Consider the following 17,581-nt stretch of genomic DNA (forward strand, 5'->3'; position numbering starts at 1 on the left):
GGAGGGGGAGGAGTGAAGTAAAGAGCTGGGAAGTTGATTGGTGAAAGAGATACAGGGCTGGAGAAGGGGGAGTCTGATAGGTGGGGATAGAAGGCCATGGAAGAAAGAAAATAGAAACATGGAAAACATAGAAAATAGATGCAGGAGTAGGCCATTCGGCCCTTTGAGCTTGCACCGCTATTCAGTATGATCATGGCTGATCATCCAACTCATCCAAATGGGGGAGGAACACCAGAGGGAGGCGATGGACAGGCAAGGAGGCAAGGTGAGAGAAGGAAAAGCAGATGGGGACCAGTGAAGGAGAGGGCAACTTCCATTACCGGAAGTTTGAGAAATCAGAAATCCCTTTCTCTCAATTTCTCCATCTCCTCCATCTCTATCACATCTGCTCTCAGAATGAGGCTTTTCCAAGTCAAGTCGCTTTTATTGTCATTTTGTCCGTAAACTGCTGGTACAGTATACAGTAAAAACGAAACAACGTTCCTCCAGGACCATGGTGCTACATGAAACAACACAGAACTACAGCAGACTGAGTGAGACAACATAAGACTACACTAGACTATGTAAAACAACACAAAATCTACACTAGACTACAGACCTACACAGGACTACATAAAGTGCACAGAACAGTGCAGGGCAGTACAGTAAATAATAAACAAGACAAGAGGCACAGTAGAGGAAAAATTACAATATAATAATAAATGATGTAGATGTCAGTGTAGACTCTGGGTAATAATGAGTCTGATGGCTTGGGGGAAGAAACTGTTGCACAGTCTGGTCATGAGAGCCCGAATGCTTCGGTACCTTTTGCCAGATGGCAGGAGGGGGAAGAGTTTGTGTGAGGGGTGCGTGGGGTCCTTCACAATGCTGTTGGCTTTACAGGTGCAGCATGTGGTGTAAATGTCTGTGATGGCGGGAAGAGAGACCCTGATGATCTCAGCTGACCTCACTATCTGCTGCAGGGTCTTGCGATCCGAGACGGTGCAATTCCCAAACCAGGCAGTGATGTAGCTGCTCAGGATGCTATGGATACAACCTCTGTAGAATGTGGTGAGGATGGGGGGTGGGAGATGGACTTTTCTCAGCCTTCGCAGGAAGTAGAGACGCTGCTGGGCTTTCTTGGCTATGGAGCTGGTGTTCAGGGACCAGGTGAGATTCTCTGCCAGGTGAACACCAAGAAATTTGTTGCTCTTAACGATCTCAATGGAGGAGCCGTCAATGTTCAGCGGACAGTGGTTGCTCGGTGCACTCTTGAAGTCAACAACTATCTTTTTTGTTTTGTTCACATTCAGAGACAGGTTCTAGAATGAAGGAGGTGTCCTCCTTTTTCAAAGAAAGGGGCTTCCCTTCTTCCACCATCAACACTGCCCTCAATCACATCCCTTCCATTTCACACACGTCTGCTCTTAAACCATCTTCCTGCCACCCTGTCAGGGACAGGGGTCCTCTTGTCCTTACCTACCACCCCACAAGCCTCCGTGTCCAGCATATAATTCTCCAGATCTTCCGCCAACTCCAATGAGATCCCACCACCAAGCCTCCCCCCCACTTTCTGCTTTCTGCGGGGATCACTCCCTACACGACTTCCTTGTCCATTCGTCCTTCCCCACTGATCTCCCTCCTGGCACTTATCCTTGCAAACAGAACAAGTGCTACATCTGCCCCTACACCTCCTCCCTCACTACCATTCAGGGCTCCAAACAGTCCTTCCAGGTGAAGTGACACTTCACCTGTGAGATCGTTGGGGTCATATAGTCATAGTCATACTTTATTGATCCCGGGGTAAATTGGTTTTCATTACAGTTGCACCATAAATAATAAATAGTAATAGAATCATAAATAGTTAAATAGTGATATGAAAAATTGTGAAATAAGTCCAGGACCAGCCTATCGGCACAGGGTGTCTGACCCTCCAAGGGAGGAGTTGTGAAGTTTGATGGCCACAGGCAGGAATGACTTCCTATGGCGCTCTGTGCTGCATCTCGGTGGAATGAGTCTCTGGCTGAATGTATTCCTGTGCCCAACCAGTACATTATGTGGTGGATAGGAGACATTGTCCAATGACATATATTGTGTCCAGTGCTCCTGGTGTGGCCTCCTGTATATCAGCAAGTCCCGATGTAGATTGGGAGACTGCTTCGTCAAGCACCTATGCTCCATCCACCAGAAAAAGCAACTTCTCCCAGTGGCCATCCATTTTAATTCCACCTCCCATTCCGCTCCAATATGTCTATCCATGGCCTCCTCTACTGTATTAATGAGGCCACACTCAGGTTGGAGGAACGACACCTTATATTCTGTCTGGATAGCCTCCAATCTGATGGCATGAAATTCGATTTCCCAAACTTCCAGTAATGACCCCTCCCGTTTTCCCACTCTCACCCTATCTCCTTCCCTGCACATCTCCTCCCCCTGGTGCTCCTCCCCACTTTTCTTTTTCCATGGCCATCATTCTCTTCTGTCAGACTTCCCCCCCTTCTCCAGCCCTGTATCTCATCCACCGATCAGCTTCCCAGCTCTTCACTTCACCTCACCCCCCCATCCCCCCGTCCCGATTTCACGTAGCACCTTGTGTTCCTCTGTCCCCTCCCCCCACCTTTTAACTCTACTCTTCAGCTTTTACTTTCCAGTCCTGCTGAAGTGTTTCGGCCCAAAACGTCAACTGTATTTATTCCATTGATGTTGCCTGGCCAGCATTTTGTGTGTGTTGCTTGGATTTCCAGCATCTGCAGATTTTCTCTCGTTTGTTTTATGGAATCTTGGTTAACCCTTTCCATGCCAGACACAGTGATTCAAATAGACGGGTTCACAATATATTGTCAAGTAAGTCAGTCAAGTCTCTCAAAAGTAGAGGCCATCTTGATAAAGTCACTAAGTGATTATTATCAAGAAATCACCAGTAGTACCAGAGGAAATAACTCTCTGGATCACAGTTACACTAAGTTCAAAAGTGCCTGCTGTGTTATTCCACACTCACACTTCGGGAAGTCTGATCACCTACTCCCCGAGTACAGGCAGAGCCTGAAGACTGCAGCACCAGTAGTGAGGACCAAGTGGGTTTGGACAAGCGGAGCACGGGAGCACCTGCTGGACTGCTTTGAATTGGTGGACTGGACTGTATTCAGGGATTTATCTTTGAATCTGGATGAGTATGCTGCAGTTGTTACCGACTTCATCAAAACCTGTGTGGATGAGTGTGTGCCTACGAAAACTTGCTGTACATTCCCAAACCAACAGCCATGGATGAACCAGGGGGTTTGTCGTCTGCTGAGGGCTGATGCTATTTGATGCTATTTAAGTCTATTTAAGTTTGGTTACTCATGTCTGTACAAGAAAGCCAGGTATGATTTGCTGAGGGCTATTTCAAGAGGGAAGAGACAATTCTGAGTGAGGTTGGAGGTGACATCGGATGTACATCAACTCTGGCCGGATTGTAGGACATTATTTTCTACAAAGTGAAACCCAATAACATGAACAGCAGCGATACTTCACTACCAGACATGCTCAACACCTTTTATGCCCGCTTTGAAAGGGAGAATAAAATTACAGCTCTGAGGATCCCTGCTGCACCCAGTGACCCTGTGATCTCTGACCCAGAGGCCGGTGTCAGGCTGTCTTTCAGGAGGGGGAGCGCTCGCAAGGCAGCAGGTCCCGATGGAGTACCTGGTGAGGCCCTGAAAACCTGTGCCACACAACTGGCAGGAGTATTGAAAGACATTTTCAATCTCTCACTGCTACAGTCGGAAGTTCCCACCTGCTTCAAAAGGGCAACAATTATACCAGTGCCCAAGAGTAGCGTGAGCTGCCTCAACAGCTGTCGTCCACAGTGCTCACATCTACAGTGATGAAATGCTTTGAGAGGTTGCTCATGGTCAGACTCAACGCCTGTCACAGGAAGGACCTGGACCCATTGCAATTTGCCTATCGCCACAATAGGTCTACGACAGATACGATCTCAATTGCTTTCCACACTGCCTTGAATCTCCTGGAGAATGCAAATTCCTATGTCAGGATGTTGTTTATTGACTATAGCTAAGCGTCTAACACCATCACTTCCACAGTACTGATAGAAAAGCTACAGAACCTGGGCCTCTGTAACTCCCTCTGCAACCGGATCCATGACTTCCTAACCGGAAAACCACAATCTGAGCCGATTGGAAACAACATCTCCACCTCGCTGACAATTAACACTGGCGCTCCACAGGGATGTGTGCTTTGTCCACTTCTGTACTCCCTCCACTCCCTTGACTGTGTGGCGAGGTATAGCTCAAACAGCATCTGCAAATTTGCTGTTGAAACAACCATTGTTGGCAGAGTTTCAGATGGTGGTGACGAGAGGGCGTACAGGAGCGAGATATACGGGTCAGTTGAGTGGTGTCGCAGTAGCAACCTTGCACTCAATGTCAGAAAGACCAAAGAGCTGATTGTGGACTTCAGGAAGGGTAAGACGAGGGAACACAGACCAATCCTCACAGAGGGATCCAAAGTGGAGAGAGTGAGCAGTTTCAAGTTCCTGGGTGTCAATATCACTGAGATCCTAACCTGCTCCCAACATATTGATACAAATATAAACATAGAAACATGGAAACATAGAAAATAGGTGCAGGAGTAGACCATTCGGCCCTTCGAGCCTGCACCGCCATTTATTATGATCATGGCTGATCATCCAACTCAGAACCCTGTACCAGCCTTCCCTCCATACCCGCTGATCCCCGTAGCCACAAGGGCCATATCTAACTCCCTCTTAAATATAGCCAATGAACTGGCCTCAACTGTTTCCTGTGGCAGAGAATTCCACAGATTCACCACTCTCTGTGTGAAGAAGTTTTTCCTAATCCCGGTCCTAAAAGGCTTCCCCTTTATCCTCAGACTGTGACCCCTCGTTCTGGACTTCCCCAACATCGGGAACAATCTTCCTGCATCTAGCCTGTCCAATCCCTTTAGGATTTTATACGTTTCAATCAGATCCCCCCTCAATCTTCTAAATTCCAACGAGTACAAGTCCAGTTCATCCAGTCTTTCTTCATATGAAAGTCCTGTCATCCCAGGAATCAATCTGGTGAACCTCCTTTGTACTCCCTCTATGGCAAGGATGTCTTTCCTCAGATTAGGGGACCAAAACTGCACACAATACTCCAGGTGTGGTCTCACCAAGGCCTTGTACAACTGCAGTAGTACCTCCCTGCTCCTGTACTCAAATCCTTTCGCTATAAATGCCAGCATACTATTCGCCATTTTCACCGCCTGCTGTACCTGCATGCCCACTTTCAATGACTGGTGTATAATGACACCCAGGTCTCATTGCACCTCCCCTTTTCCTAATCGGCCACCATTCAGATAATAATCTGTTTTCCTACTTTTGCCACCAAAGTGGATAACTTCACATTTATCCACATTAAATTGCATCTGCCATGAATTTGCCCACTCACCCAACCTATCCAAGTCACCCTGCATCCTCTTAGCATCCTCCTCACAGCTAACACTGCCGCCCAGCTTCGTGTCATCCGCAAACTTGGAGATGCTGCATTTAATTCCCTCATCCAAGTCATTAATATATATTGTAATCAACTGGGGTCCCAGCACTGAGCCTTGCGGTACCCCACTAGTCACCGCCTGCCATTCTGAAAAGGTCCCGTTTATTCCCACTCTTTGCTTCCTGTCTGCTAACCAATTCTCTATCCACATCAATACCTTACCCCCAATACCGTGTGCTTTAAGTTGCACACTAATCTCCTGTGTGGGACCTTGTCAAAAGCCTTTTGAAAATCCAAATATACCACATCCACTGGTTCTCCCCTATCCACTCTACTAGTTACATCCTCAAAAAATTCTATGAGATTCGTCAGACATGATTTTCCTTTCACAAATCCATGCTGACTTTGTCCGATGATTTCACCGCTTTCCAAATGTGCTGTTATCACACCTTTGATAACTGACTCCAGCAGTTTCCCCACCACCAACGTTAGGCTAACCGGTCTATAATTCCCTGGTTTCTCTCTCCCTCCTTTTTTAAAAAGTGGGGTTACATTAGCCACCCTCCAATCCTCAGGAACTAGTCCAGAATCTAACGAGTTTTGAAAAATTATCACTAATGCATCCACTATTTCTTGGGCTACTTCCTTAAGCACTCTGGAATGCAGACCATCTGGCCCTGGGGATTTATCTGCCTTTAATCCCTTCAATTTACCCAACACCACTTCCCTACTAACATGTATTTTGCTCAGTTCCTCCATCTCACTGGACCTTCTGTGTCCTACTATTTCTGGAAGATTATTTATGTCCTCCTTAGTGAAGACAGAACCAAAGTAATTATTCAATTGGTCTGCCATGTCCTTGCTCCCCATAATCAATTCACCTGTTTCTGTCTGAGGGGACCTACATTTGTCTTTATCAGTCTTTTCCTTTTTACATATCTATAAAAGCTTTTACAGTCAGTTTTTATGTTCCCTGCCAGTTTTCTCTCATAATCTTTTTTCCCCTTCCTAATTAAGCCCTTTGTCCTCCTCTGCTGAACTCTGAATTTCTCCCAGTCAAGACATCAACTATACCTACCCTGAACACTCCGTGGTGACTATTGACCCCGTACCCACCGATATACGTACCCACGAGACACCGCGCACTCCAAACCCTACACAGACACCACACGACACTCCCATACTGGGTGCGATGCACACGCACGAGGGATTACCAACGCCTAATGTGCTGGCAGCTCAAGTCAGGCCGGAGCCAGCACAACCGCCGTGCGACACATGGGGGCAGCCATCTTGGTCGGCGCCACCTCCCACTGCCTACGACCAACGGTGCTCACGGGGCACCCCACCGCACCGGACCAAGACAGCGGCCCAACCCTGGCTTCCGTGACCCTCGACCAAAGCGCTCTCCACCAGCTCAATGATGGACATCCTGGGGGAGGGGCGCAGGACAAGCTGCCTGTTTGACACGGGCAGCACGGAGAATTTTATCCACCCAGGCACGGTGCAACATTGCGGACTCATGATATGGCCGGTAAGTCAAAGGGTCACCATGGCTTCCGGGTCGCATACAACAGACATCCGGGGGGGTGGTTGTGTAGCGACGCTAGTGGTGCAGGGCAAACAATATCGAGACTTTACGTTACTGGTCATGTTTCAACTGTGTGCCCCTGTGCTATTGGGGCTCGACTTCCAGAGCCACCTGAAAAGAGTGACAATGGAGTATGATGGACCCCTCCCACCAATTACTGTCGACCTGGATGTGGGGGTAGGAGGGTGGGTTGGCAAGTTTGCAGACGACACAAAGGTTGTTGGTGTTGTAGATAGTGTAGAGGATTGTCAAAGATTGCAGAGAGACATTGATAGGATGCAGAAGTGGGCTGAGAAGTGGCAGATGGAGTTCAACCCAGAGAAGTGTGAGGTGGTACACTATGGAAAGACAAACTCCAAGGCAGAGTACAAAGTAAATGGCAGGATACTTGGTAGTGTGGAGGAGCAGAGGGATCTGGGGGTACGTGTCCACAGATCCCTGAAAGTTGCCTCACAGGTAGAAAGGGTAGTTAAGAAAGCTTATGGGGTGTTAGCTTTCATAAGTTGAGGGGTAGAGTTTAAGAGTTGCGATGTAATGATGCAGCTCTATAAAACTCTGGGTAGGCCACACTTGGAGTACTGTGTCCAGTTCTGGTCACCTCACTATAGGAAGGAATCGGAAGCATTGGAAAGGGTACAGAGGAGATTTACCAGGATACTGCCTGGTTTAGAGAGTATGCATTATGATCAGAGATTAAGGGAGCTAGGGCTTTACTCTTTGGAGAGAAGGAGGATGAGAGGAGACATGATAGAGGTGTACAAGATATTAAGAGGAGTAGATAGAGTGGATAGCCAGCGCCTCTTCCCCAGGGCACCACTACTCAATACAAGGGGACATGGCTTTAAGGTAAGGGGTGGGAAGTTCAAGGGGGATATTAGAGGAAGGTTTTTTACTCAGAGAGTGGTTGGTGCGTGGAATGCACTGCCTGAGTCAGTGGTGGAGGCAGTTACACTAGTGAAGTTTAAGAGACTACTAGACAGGTATATGGAGGAATTTAAGGTGGGGGCTTATATGGGAGGCAGGGTTTGAGGGTCGGCACAACATAGTGGGCCGTAGGGCCTGTACTGTGCTGTACTATCCTATGTTCTATGTAAATTCCCGGTTTTGTAGAGATATGTCACGTACCCCGCTACTGACCGCACACACACACCGTCCCGCGCATCCCACCCAACATCATGCCAACTGCCACACTACCGACGCCACTTGCGGCCTCTCCACCCTCAGGATCCCTCCCCCACCGCTGTTCGCCAACCTGACCCCCGACTGTAAACCTGTGGCAACTAAAAGCAGGAGGTACAGCGCGGGGGACAGAGCTTTCATTAAGTCGGAGGTGCAGCGGCTGCTCAGGGAGGGGGTCATTGAGGCAAGCACAAGTCCTTGGAGGGCGCAGGTGGTCGTTGTTCGGAACAGGGAGAAGAATAGGATGGTCGTGGACTATAGCCAGACCATCAATAGGGTCACGCAGCTCGACGCGTACCCCCTACCCCGCATCGCGGATATGGTCAATCAGATAGCACAGTACAAGGTGTACTCAGCCATAGACCTAAAATCCTCTTACCATCAGCTCCCCATCCACCGGGAGGACCACCCTTACACTGCCTTCGAGGCAGACGGCAGGCTTTATCAATTCCTGCGCGTCCCCTTTGGTGTCACGAATGGTGTATCTGTCTTCCAGAGGGCAATGGACCGGATGGTGGACCAGTGCCAACTGAAGGCCAGGTTCCCATATCTGGATAACATCACCATCTGTGGTCAGGACCGGCAGGATCATGACAACAACCTCCAAATATTTCTCCAAGCGGCCAAAGCCTATAACAAGGACAAGTGTGTATTCGGGACCACCCGGCTTGCTATCCTTGGGTGTGTCGTGGAGAAAGGAGTCATTGGCCCTGACCCCGACCGTATGCGCCCCTTGTTGGAACTCCCTCTTCCCAACACCCTCAGAGCCCTCAAAAGGTGCCTGGGCTTCTTTTCATATTACGCCCAATGGGTCTCTAACTACGCAGACAAGGCCCGCCCCCGGTCAAGTCCACCACATTCCCCCTCTCAGCCGAGGCCCACGCGGCCTTCAACCGCATAAAAGGGGACATTGCCAAAGCAGCAATGCATGTGGTGGATGAGGCCATTCCCTTCCAAGTAGAGAGTGACGCCTCCGACTTTGCACTGGCTGCTACCCTCAACCAGGCGGGAAGACCGGTGGTGTTCTTCTCCCGTACCCTTCAAGGCCCTGAAATTCGGCACTCTGCAGTGGAGAAAGAGGCCCAGGCCATAGCGGAAGCTATTAGGCACTGGAGGCACTATCTCACCGGCAAAAGGTTCACCCTGCTAACTGACCAGCGCTCAGTCGCATTCATGTTTAGCAAACAACAGCGGGGCAAAATCAAAAATGATAAAATTCCGAGGTGGAGAATCGAACTCTCCACCTACAACTATGACATCATGTACAGGCCTGGGAAGCTCAACGAGCCCTCCGATGCTCTATCCCGGGGAACGTGCGCCAGCGCGCAGATCGACCGGCTGTACGCCCTACATGTAGGTCTTTGCCACCCGGGGTCACCCAGCTTTTCCACTTTGTGAGAGCCCGGAACCTGCCTTACTCCCTTGAGGAGATCAGGACGATGACCAGGGACTGCCAAGTCTGCGCAGAGTGCAAACCGCACTTCTACTGACCCAAAAAGGCACCACCCATCAAGGCCACCCGCCCCTTTGAGCGACTGAGTGTTGACTTTAAGGGCCCCCTTCCCTCCTCCGACCGCAATGTGTACTTTCTTAACGTTATTGCCCAGTACTCACGGTTTCCCTTCGCCATCCCCTGCCCCGACACCACTACCACGTCAGTTATAAAAGCCCTGCGCAAGCTCTTCACTCTGTTCGGATACCCATGCTATATCCACAGTGACAGAGGGTCCTCGTTTATGAGTGACGAGCTGTGCCAATATCTACTGGCTAGGGGAATTGCAACCAGTAGGACCACGAGCTATAATCCCTGGGGGAATGGACAGGTGGAGAAGGAGACTGGCACGGTGTGGAAAGCCACACTCTTAGCCCTCAGGTCAAAGGGATTGCCGGTCTCCCACTGGCAGGAGGTCCTTCCCGAGGCACTCCACTCCATCCGCTCCCTGTTATGCACGTCCACCAATGCCACCCCTCATGAGCGGCTCTTTTCTTTTCCCAGAAAATCGACCACTGGAACCACCCTACCAACTTGGCTGACGTCCCCGGGGCCAGTGCTGCTTCGGAAACATGCGAGGAGCAATAAATACTCCCCGATAGTCGAGAGGGTTCACTTACTTCATGCGAACCCCCAGTATGCCTACGTGGTTTTACCTGATGGGCGGGAGGACACGGTCTCCATCCGCGACCTGGCGCCCGCAGGAGCTCCGGGCCCCTACCCTGAACACTCCGTGGTGACTATTAACCCCGTATCCACCGATGTATATACCCATGAGACACCGCACGACACTCCCACACCGGGAGCAACGCACACGCAGGAGGGATTACTGACACCTAACGTGCTGGCACCTGAAGTCAGGCCAGAGCCAGCACAACCGCCATCGCCGGTGCTACGTAGATCACAGCGACGGACTCGACCGCCTGATAGACTTGACCTGTAAATATACTTCTTGTAAATATTGTCAGTCACTTCACCCCGCGGGACTCTTTTTTAAAAAAGGAGGGGTGAATGTGGTAAACCATGTATATATGTTGTAACTCGGTTACCTGTCTGGACGCACCCCTCTGCTGACTGCCCCTGTGGCTCCTCCCACAGAGTCCTGTATAAAGGTGTTCGTCTTGCCCCTCCCCCTCAGTCCGGGGGCAGACACTCACTGTGGAGGTCGTATTGTACAGTGAATAAAAGCCTTTCAGTATTTTACCCAACCTCAGTCTTTTGGAGTAATTGAAGGTGCTTCAGGTGGGCATCCATCGTTAAGGATCCCCACCGCCCAGGACAGGCCCTCTTCACACTGTTACCGTCAGGTAGGAGGTACAGGAGCCTGAAGGTACACACTCAGCGATTCAGGAACAGCCTCCTCCCCTCTGCCATCCAATTCCTAAATAGATATTGAACCCGTGAACACTATCTACTGTCACTATATTTTTTTATTTATTTTGCATTACTTATTTTAACTTAACTACTTAATAGACGTGTATATATTTAATGTAACTCAGTTTTTTTCTCTATATTTATTTATCATGTGTTACCATGTACCGCTGCCGTAAAGTTAACAAATTTCAAGACATATGCCAGTGATGTTAAATCTGATTCCAGTTATGACTGTATCGAGGTGGCAGGGCCTCGGCCCGAGAGTGAAGGACGACCCGAGGTTTGACCAATTTAAGTGCCGGGCTGAATTGGAAAGGTTGGGTACAGGCCAACTCGAGGCAGTGAGGCACGGACCCGAGGGTGTATCCAAACAGCAGTATCTTGTCCAAGAGTGAGGAATGAGCTGATGTTTGGACGATTTACGTGCCGGCCAGATTGTAAAGGTCAGGGTGTTGGGGTCAAAGGTAAGGTACAGGCCAGTGTTCACCACGCTGCACAGTGAGATTTACTCATCTCTGTGCTGAACTGAGGCTGCGGCCTACAATTATCAGGCTCCTGGATCAGCTTCAGTGATGCCTGGCTTCGTGGCTGTGGACTCACTTTCAGGATCTTCCGTTCTGAATGTTATTTGCTTACTTTCATTGTTCACACAATTTTTTTTACTGCACATTGGGTGTTTGACGGTCTTTTCTTAATGGGTCCTATTGGGTTTCTTTGTTTTGTGGCTGCCTGTAAGGAGACGAATCACAAAGAGATATATATATAATAAAAATACTTTGATAATAAATGTATTTTGAACTTTAACCTACTAACTGGTAGATCTTGGGTTGTGGTACATTTGTTTAGATTGGAAACAGGCAACAAGAGGGAGTAAAGGAAACATTTTAACATCATGATGAATTACTGGAAGAGTGAGTCAGCAGAGATTTGTTGAAGTTGTTATGGCCGGGGTTGGTAGTGGGGATAATCTTCCACCACCTATGAAATGCTCCCAATGGTGTGTGTCTCAAATACCTCTGACAACCAAGTCCAGCTCCTGACCTTCACGTGTGGGTCAGCTACTAAGCTCAGTGGAACAGTTTCTACCGACAGGTAAAGGGGTAAAGGTGGGTTAATTCAGCAGGTTAAACCAGTGGCTTTGGCAGATGGAGAAAGAAAAGTCTGATCTCAAACCTCAACGGATTTGCGACTATACCCACTCATGGGGAAGGCTTCAGGGAAACGTCTGGAGCTGGAGTGCCTAAGGCTGTTGACTTTAATGTCTGGTAACCCCAGCGACACTGCTGGTGCCAAACTGTATTGGATCTGCCATTCCTTTGGGTTCATCAGATGTGTGGAGAGGGATCTTGCTGCACGGGCAACAGCTTGCTCTCCATATTGTACTGTCCAGGCTTGTGTATCCAGACAGCTAGGAGGCAATATCCATGGTCAACCCTGGCCAATGGAGGCCTCTGAGTCAGGGACCATATTGCTGTGTGTGAGTGTGCTGTGTCACTCACTGGGACACTATATTCAGTGTAATGTTACATGCCTCATGGATATCTTGTGATTGTTTTATGAGGATGATGTAATGGTCTTGCGGAGGTCACATGATGTAATTTTCCCGCCGATGTCAGGTCAAGTGATGACCTGTTCTCACCAGGTATGTAAGTGTGGATCCCTGGTGACGCAGTTAGTTTTCCAGTTAGAACGTTAGCCAGATACTCCGCTCCACTGCGTATTTGTTTTATGACACAGTTTCCATTTAGAACGGAGTTTTGGGTTCTATTGTAAGGTACAACAGTGTTGGGCTGGCAGTTTAATCAATTGCTGCCAGGTTTGTTGATGTATCTCTCCAGTAGTGTTGGAGAGTGAAGACAAGGACCTGAAGGAGTTGTTCGACGGTTGAAAGGATCGACCATTATTGAATTTGTTCAAGAAAGACTGATCTGCATGAGATAGCCTCTGCTAAAAGTGGCAGGAAAGGCTGTGCAGGATCTAGTATCCAGAAGGATAGGTCAGTGCCTTTAAACCGTTTTATTTCCGTTGTCGTGAATCCTGCGGATAAGGCAGGATCTGGATGGGACTGGCCTGATGTCGTGTCTTCGTGGAATTATTTGCTTCAGGGAAGTCTCTCCTAATTGACTGTATAAATCTCTTGGACTTTCGAATTTACCATTCTAAGAACTGTGTTTGAATTTACTGCTTTAAGAACTGTTCTCGCATTTATCACTTTAAGAACTAGTACTGAGTGGCGGTTTGTTAAATGGCCGCATGGTAGTTTACTTCCGATTAAGATTTTCGTTTGTTTTTTTTATATTGAGCAGAATTTAATAAATGTTTGATTGTTTTTATAAAACCTGACTCAACTCAATTCTATATTCATTGTTGCCGGTCACGTGATAGTAATGAACACACAGGGTCTCACCCAGCACAGCACAGCATGAAGGCTGAGGAACAAACACTTTGCTGAGCTCAGACCTCAGTCTGGAGAAGTCACAAGCAGTGCCCTCGGAAAATGGGATCCCTGAACATGACAGACCAGGCCTTTGACTGGAGATACAGTGTGTGAAAACAGATACAGACTGTTCAGGCCATTCACACCAGGTCCATTCTCCCTGTGTGCTGAGCTCCCTCCGTCTCAGGTACATGAGATTCCCCAATGTTGGTTCGATCCCTTCCGGCTCCTGTCTCAGTTTCGGTGGATGTGACGGGTGTGTCCTCCAAACTCACACTGACTCAGCCTCACTACACTGGGACCGTGTGAATAGTCAGAGGCTTTTCCCCAGGGCTGAAATGGTTCCCACAGAGGACACGGGTTTAAGGTACTGGGGAGTAGGTACAGAGGAGATGTCAGGGGTAAGTTTTTTACACAGAGAGTGGTGAGTGCGTGGAATCGGCTGCCGGCAACAGTGGTGCAGGCAGATACGATAGGGTCTTTTCAGAGATTTTTGGATAAGTACACGGAGCTTAGCAAAATAGGGTAAGGTCCTATGGGTAAGCCTAGTAATTTCTAAGGCAGGGACATGTTTGGCACAACTTTGTGGGCCAAAGATCCTGTATTGTGCTGTAGGTTTTCTATGTTTCTATGAGCCCAGCTCTGGACACGGACAGTCAGTGGGGCTCAGTAAACAGGGGAACACACAGGATCTGCCCTCAGCCAGTAATTAGGAGTGTTTCAGGAACCGGTGAAACCTGAGCCCCTCCGCAGTGTCTTACTCACCGTACACCTCCAGTCGCACTGTTGTTATACTTTCAGCTCCTGAAACTGCTGCTGCAAACATCACCTCGTAATCACCAGAGTCCTCTCTCCGTAGATCATGGATTTCCAGACTGAAGTTCCCAGGATGAAAGGTTATCCGTCGCTTGTACTCGTCAGGACCGAAGTAGCTAACGTTACCCTTCGAGTACTTCACTATCATGTTTCTGGGTGATACCCGTCTCCACACAACATCAGCAACGTCCGGTCCGACTGGGATCCCAGGATGTAAGGAGACCGAGTGTCCCCGAGCTCTGTTCACGGTGGTCGGGGGAGCCCCAGTCCCAGCTGAGGAGACAAGAGGAGACAGTCAGCAGATCAGCTCAGTGACTGGTGGAGGAATCAGAGCTGTGAGAATCATAGATATAGCAACAGGCCGTACGGCCCATCGTCTGTCTCCCAGCCCTGTGAGAGAGCTGGCCCACAGATCCTCCATCACACAGTGAGCCCATGGGGGGGGTGGGGGAACAGAATGAAGACTCTCTGTACCCCGCCCTGAGGAAGAAATCGCAGCCTGCAGGCGGGGGGGGGGGGGATGTGCTCAGACATATCCTGGGAAGTTTGGGGGGCTGACACTGGGACACACCTCACTGTGGGTGTGCAGGGGTCAGGGGTCAGGAGATAGAGTGATTAGACTCGAGGTGACCACCACTCAGCTGGAATTGTCACTGGACCCGGGTCCCCAAACCCTCCTCCAGAGGTGGCTCATCACACCCTGAACCATCCTCGGGAAATGTCCCACCGGGTGCACCACCCCTCCCCAGTCTGCACTGTCTGAATCTCTCTGGCGTCTGGACCACTCGTGACAGGTGATGAGGAGGGTCCCGGTGAGTCTCTGTCTGTGAGGAGCCCTCCCCGTCTACCTCAGGACCCCGCGTGGACAGTCCGGTGCTACAGGCTTTGGGCAGATTACTGTGGTCCTGGGGGAGGGGGGGGTGGCATGGTCAGATTTCCCTACGAAGTTCAAGAGGTTGCAGCTCCTTGTGAGTATCTGAAGGGCTGTTCTTCAGCCCCACTGTCCCCGGTGGGGAGGGGAGGAGGTGAGTACAATAAAATAATACTAACACCAAACCCCCCCCCCCAACGCAATGGGGTCTAGAAAGAAAGGTCAGAACAACCTGGACTGGATCCAGCTGTTCCCCGTGTGAAGGGGAGCTGCATCTGTCATCAGCTGGAGACGGTGGTGCTTAGTGGGGCAGGAGGACTCCGGGGGACCCCTCACCATCTGTGCTGGTGTGGGAGAGAGGACAGGACCGACTTTCCCAGACAGGAGGGGAACCAAGCTGGGTTCCTCACAGCATGGGAATGTGTGGGGACAAGAGACACAAGTGACTGAAGATGCTGGAATATGGAGCAATTTTTCAGCAGTTCTTTTGATTTTTGTCATTTTTCTGCCTGAGTTTCAAACCATCAACCACCAGTCTGCCCATCATCCCTTCCTCAGCTGGCTCCACCAATCATGTGTCAGTCCCTTTCTCACCCCTCCCCCCCATCAATGCCCATCATCCCTTCCTCAGCTGGCTCCACCAATCACATGTCAGTCCCTTTCTCACCCCTCCCCATGCACATCATCACATCCTCCACTGGCTCCACCAATCAGGTGTCAGCCCCTGCCTCACCCCTCCCTCTTGCCCTTTTCCCTTGGCCCCCTCCCCTCGATGCCCTCAGTTCAGTTGCCGAGTCCTGATCTGAAATGTCGAACATCCTTCTGCCTCCTCAGATGTTGCTCAGCCAGCTGAGTTCCTCCAGCAGTTTGTTTTTTTTGCTGGTATGGGAGAGACTGAGGGTGGGGCTGCCCAGTGTTACAGAGAGGCTGGGGTCCTCTCACCCTGTGTACAGGAACCCCCTTCCCCACCTGTCTTCGGCCCAGGACCCCTGGAGTGTGCAGACTGTTCCTGTGTTACCCCAGAGTGGGACGAGCTCAGGTTGTTACCTCGGAGACAATATCCTCTTCCCTCATGACTGAGAGTTGGAAAGACGAGGTGTTTGAAGGCACTCCGGAAAATCCACTTCAGCTCAGCTCAGCTCAGAGTCCAAGCCATTTCTAGTGTCTCTTTCCTACTCGATCCTCCCCTCCTCTCCCCACCCTGAGCGGATCCCACATCGGACTCCACACTATATCCTTCCCCACTCAGGGAATCTGCCCACACCCCTTTGTAGTCTCCTGACATCCTTTTCACAACTAACTCTGGAGCTGTGTGTGTGATCAGCACACTTACCAACCGCGCCCTGCTCCCCTGTGTCAGCTGAGCTGCCAGCCCCCACCCTGGAACACACCAGCCCAACCAAGAAAGGACAGGCTTTTGCCCGCTGACCCCAATCAAAGTTCAAAGGTTCCAAGTACATTTATTATCAACTTTTGTGTGCAGTCTACAACCCTGAGACTTGTCTTCTCACAGACAGCCACGAAGCAAAGAAACACCATGGAACCCGTTCAAAGAGAGCATCAAACACCCAATGCACCAAAAGAAAGAACAAATCCTGCAAACGGCAAAAAATGAGCGAATAACACAGAGAACATAAAACGTCAAACCACAGGGTCCTTGAAACAGTCCAGGACTGTTCAGTTCAGTTCAGTTCAGTTCAATTTAGCACTGTGTTGTTCATTGACTGCAGGCTGCAGAGCCAGACCACCCCAAACAAAATCACACAAAATAGCAATAAAAAGAGTAACCAGAAACAAATATACCATGAACTACAGAGTCCAACCCACAAACTGTGTCGATTAAACCTTGCCCAAGGTCTAAGCCTCTGGCAGTCACCAGTGAGAGAGAGAGAGAGAGAAAGTCCAGTCACAGCCACACACAGGCAAACAGCACTGATCACCTGCTCGCCTTCCGCTCTCGCTCTCCTTGATTTGAACCTTGCTCGACGCTTTAATCAATGAGTTGGTTGAGAACTGGAACCGATCATGGGTTGGTGCTCTGCCATTAGACCGCATATTCTATTCTCAACCGCGCCAAATTTCCTCAGAGACAGCAAAAGCACCAGATCACTCAGTCGGCCCAAAACACATTATCATAATATAAATTACAGGCTTCAATCACACACAGATTAGTGGTGGAAGCATATTTAAAATAAGCAGTAGACGATCTTCCACCCCTCACACCCGGAATCTGACTCCCCCTCCTCGGACCACTGGTCTATCTCTTGACTTTACTTCCTTTCAACAAGGGAATGCTTTCAACATGTGAATCACATGAACCTTCTCTGGTCTCTGTTCACGTTTGGATTTG

The 17,581-nt window shown here is 49.5% G+C and overlaps 1 protein-coding gene across 1 annotated transcript in view; it reads right to left on the bottom strand.

The window, feature by feature from the left end:
* LOC140209582 (CD48 antigen-like) overlaps positions 1-17,581 on the bottom strand; it is a 59,126-nt gene that overhangs the window by 21,379 nt on the left and 20,166 nt on the right. Inside the window, exon 2 of the mRNA XM_072277852.1 lies at positions 14,310-14,633. Within this exon, the coding sequence (XP_072133953.1) occupies positions 14,310-14,633 (324 nt within the window). The remainder of the gene's footprint in view (positions 1-14,309; positions 14,634-17,581) is intronic.

The sequence above is a fragment of the Mobula birostris genome, chromosome 14 (genome assembly GCF_030028105.1).
Source record: "Mobula birostris isolate sMobBir1 chromosome 14, sMobBir1.hap1, whole genome shotgun sequence".
Classification (NCBI taxonomy): domain Eukaryota; kingdom Metazoa; phylum Chordata; class Chondrichthyes; order Myliobatiformes; family Myliobatidae; genus Mobula; species Mobula birostris.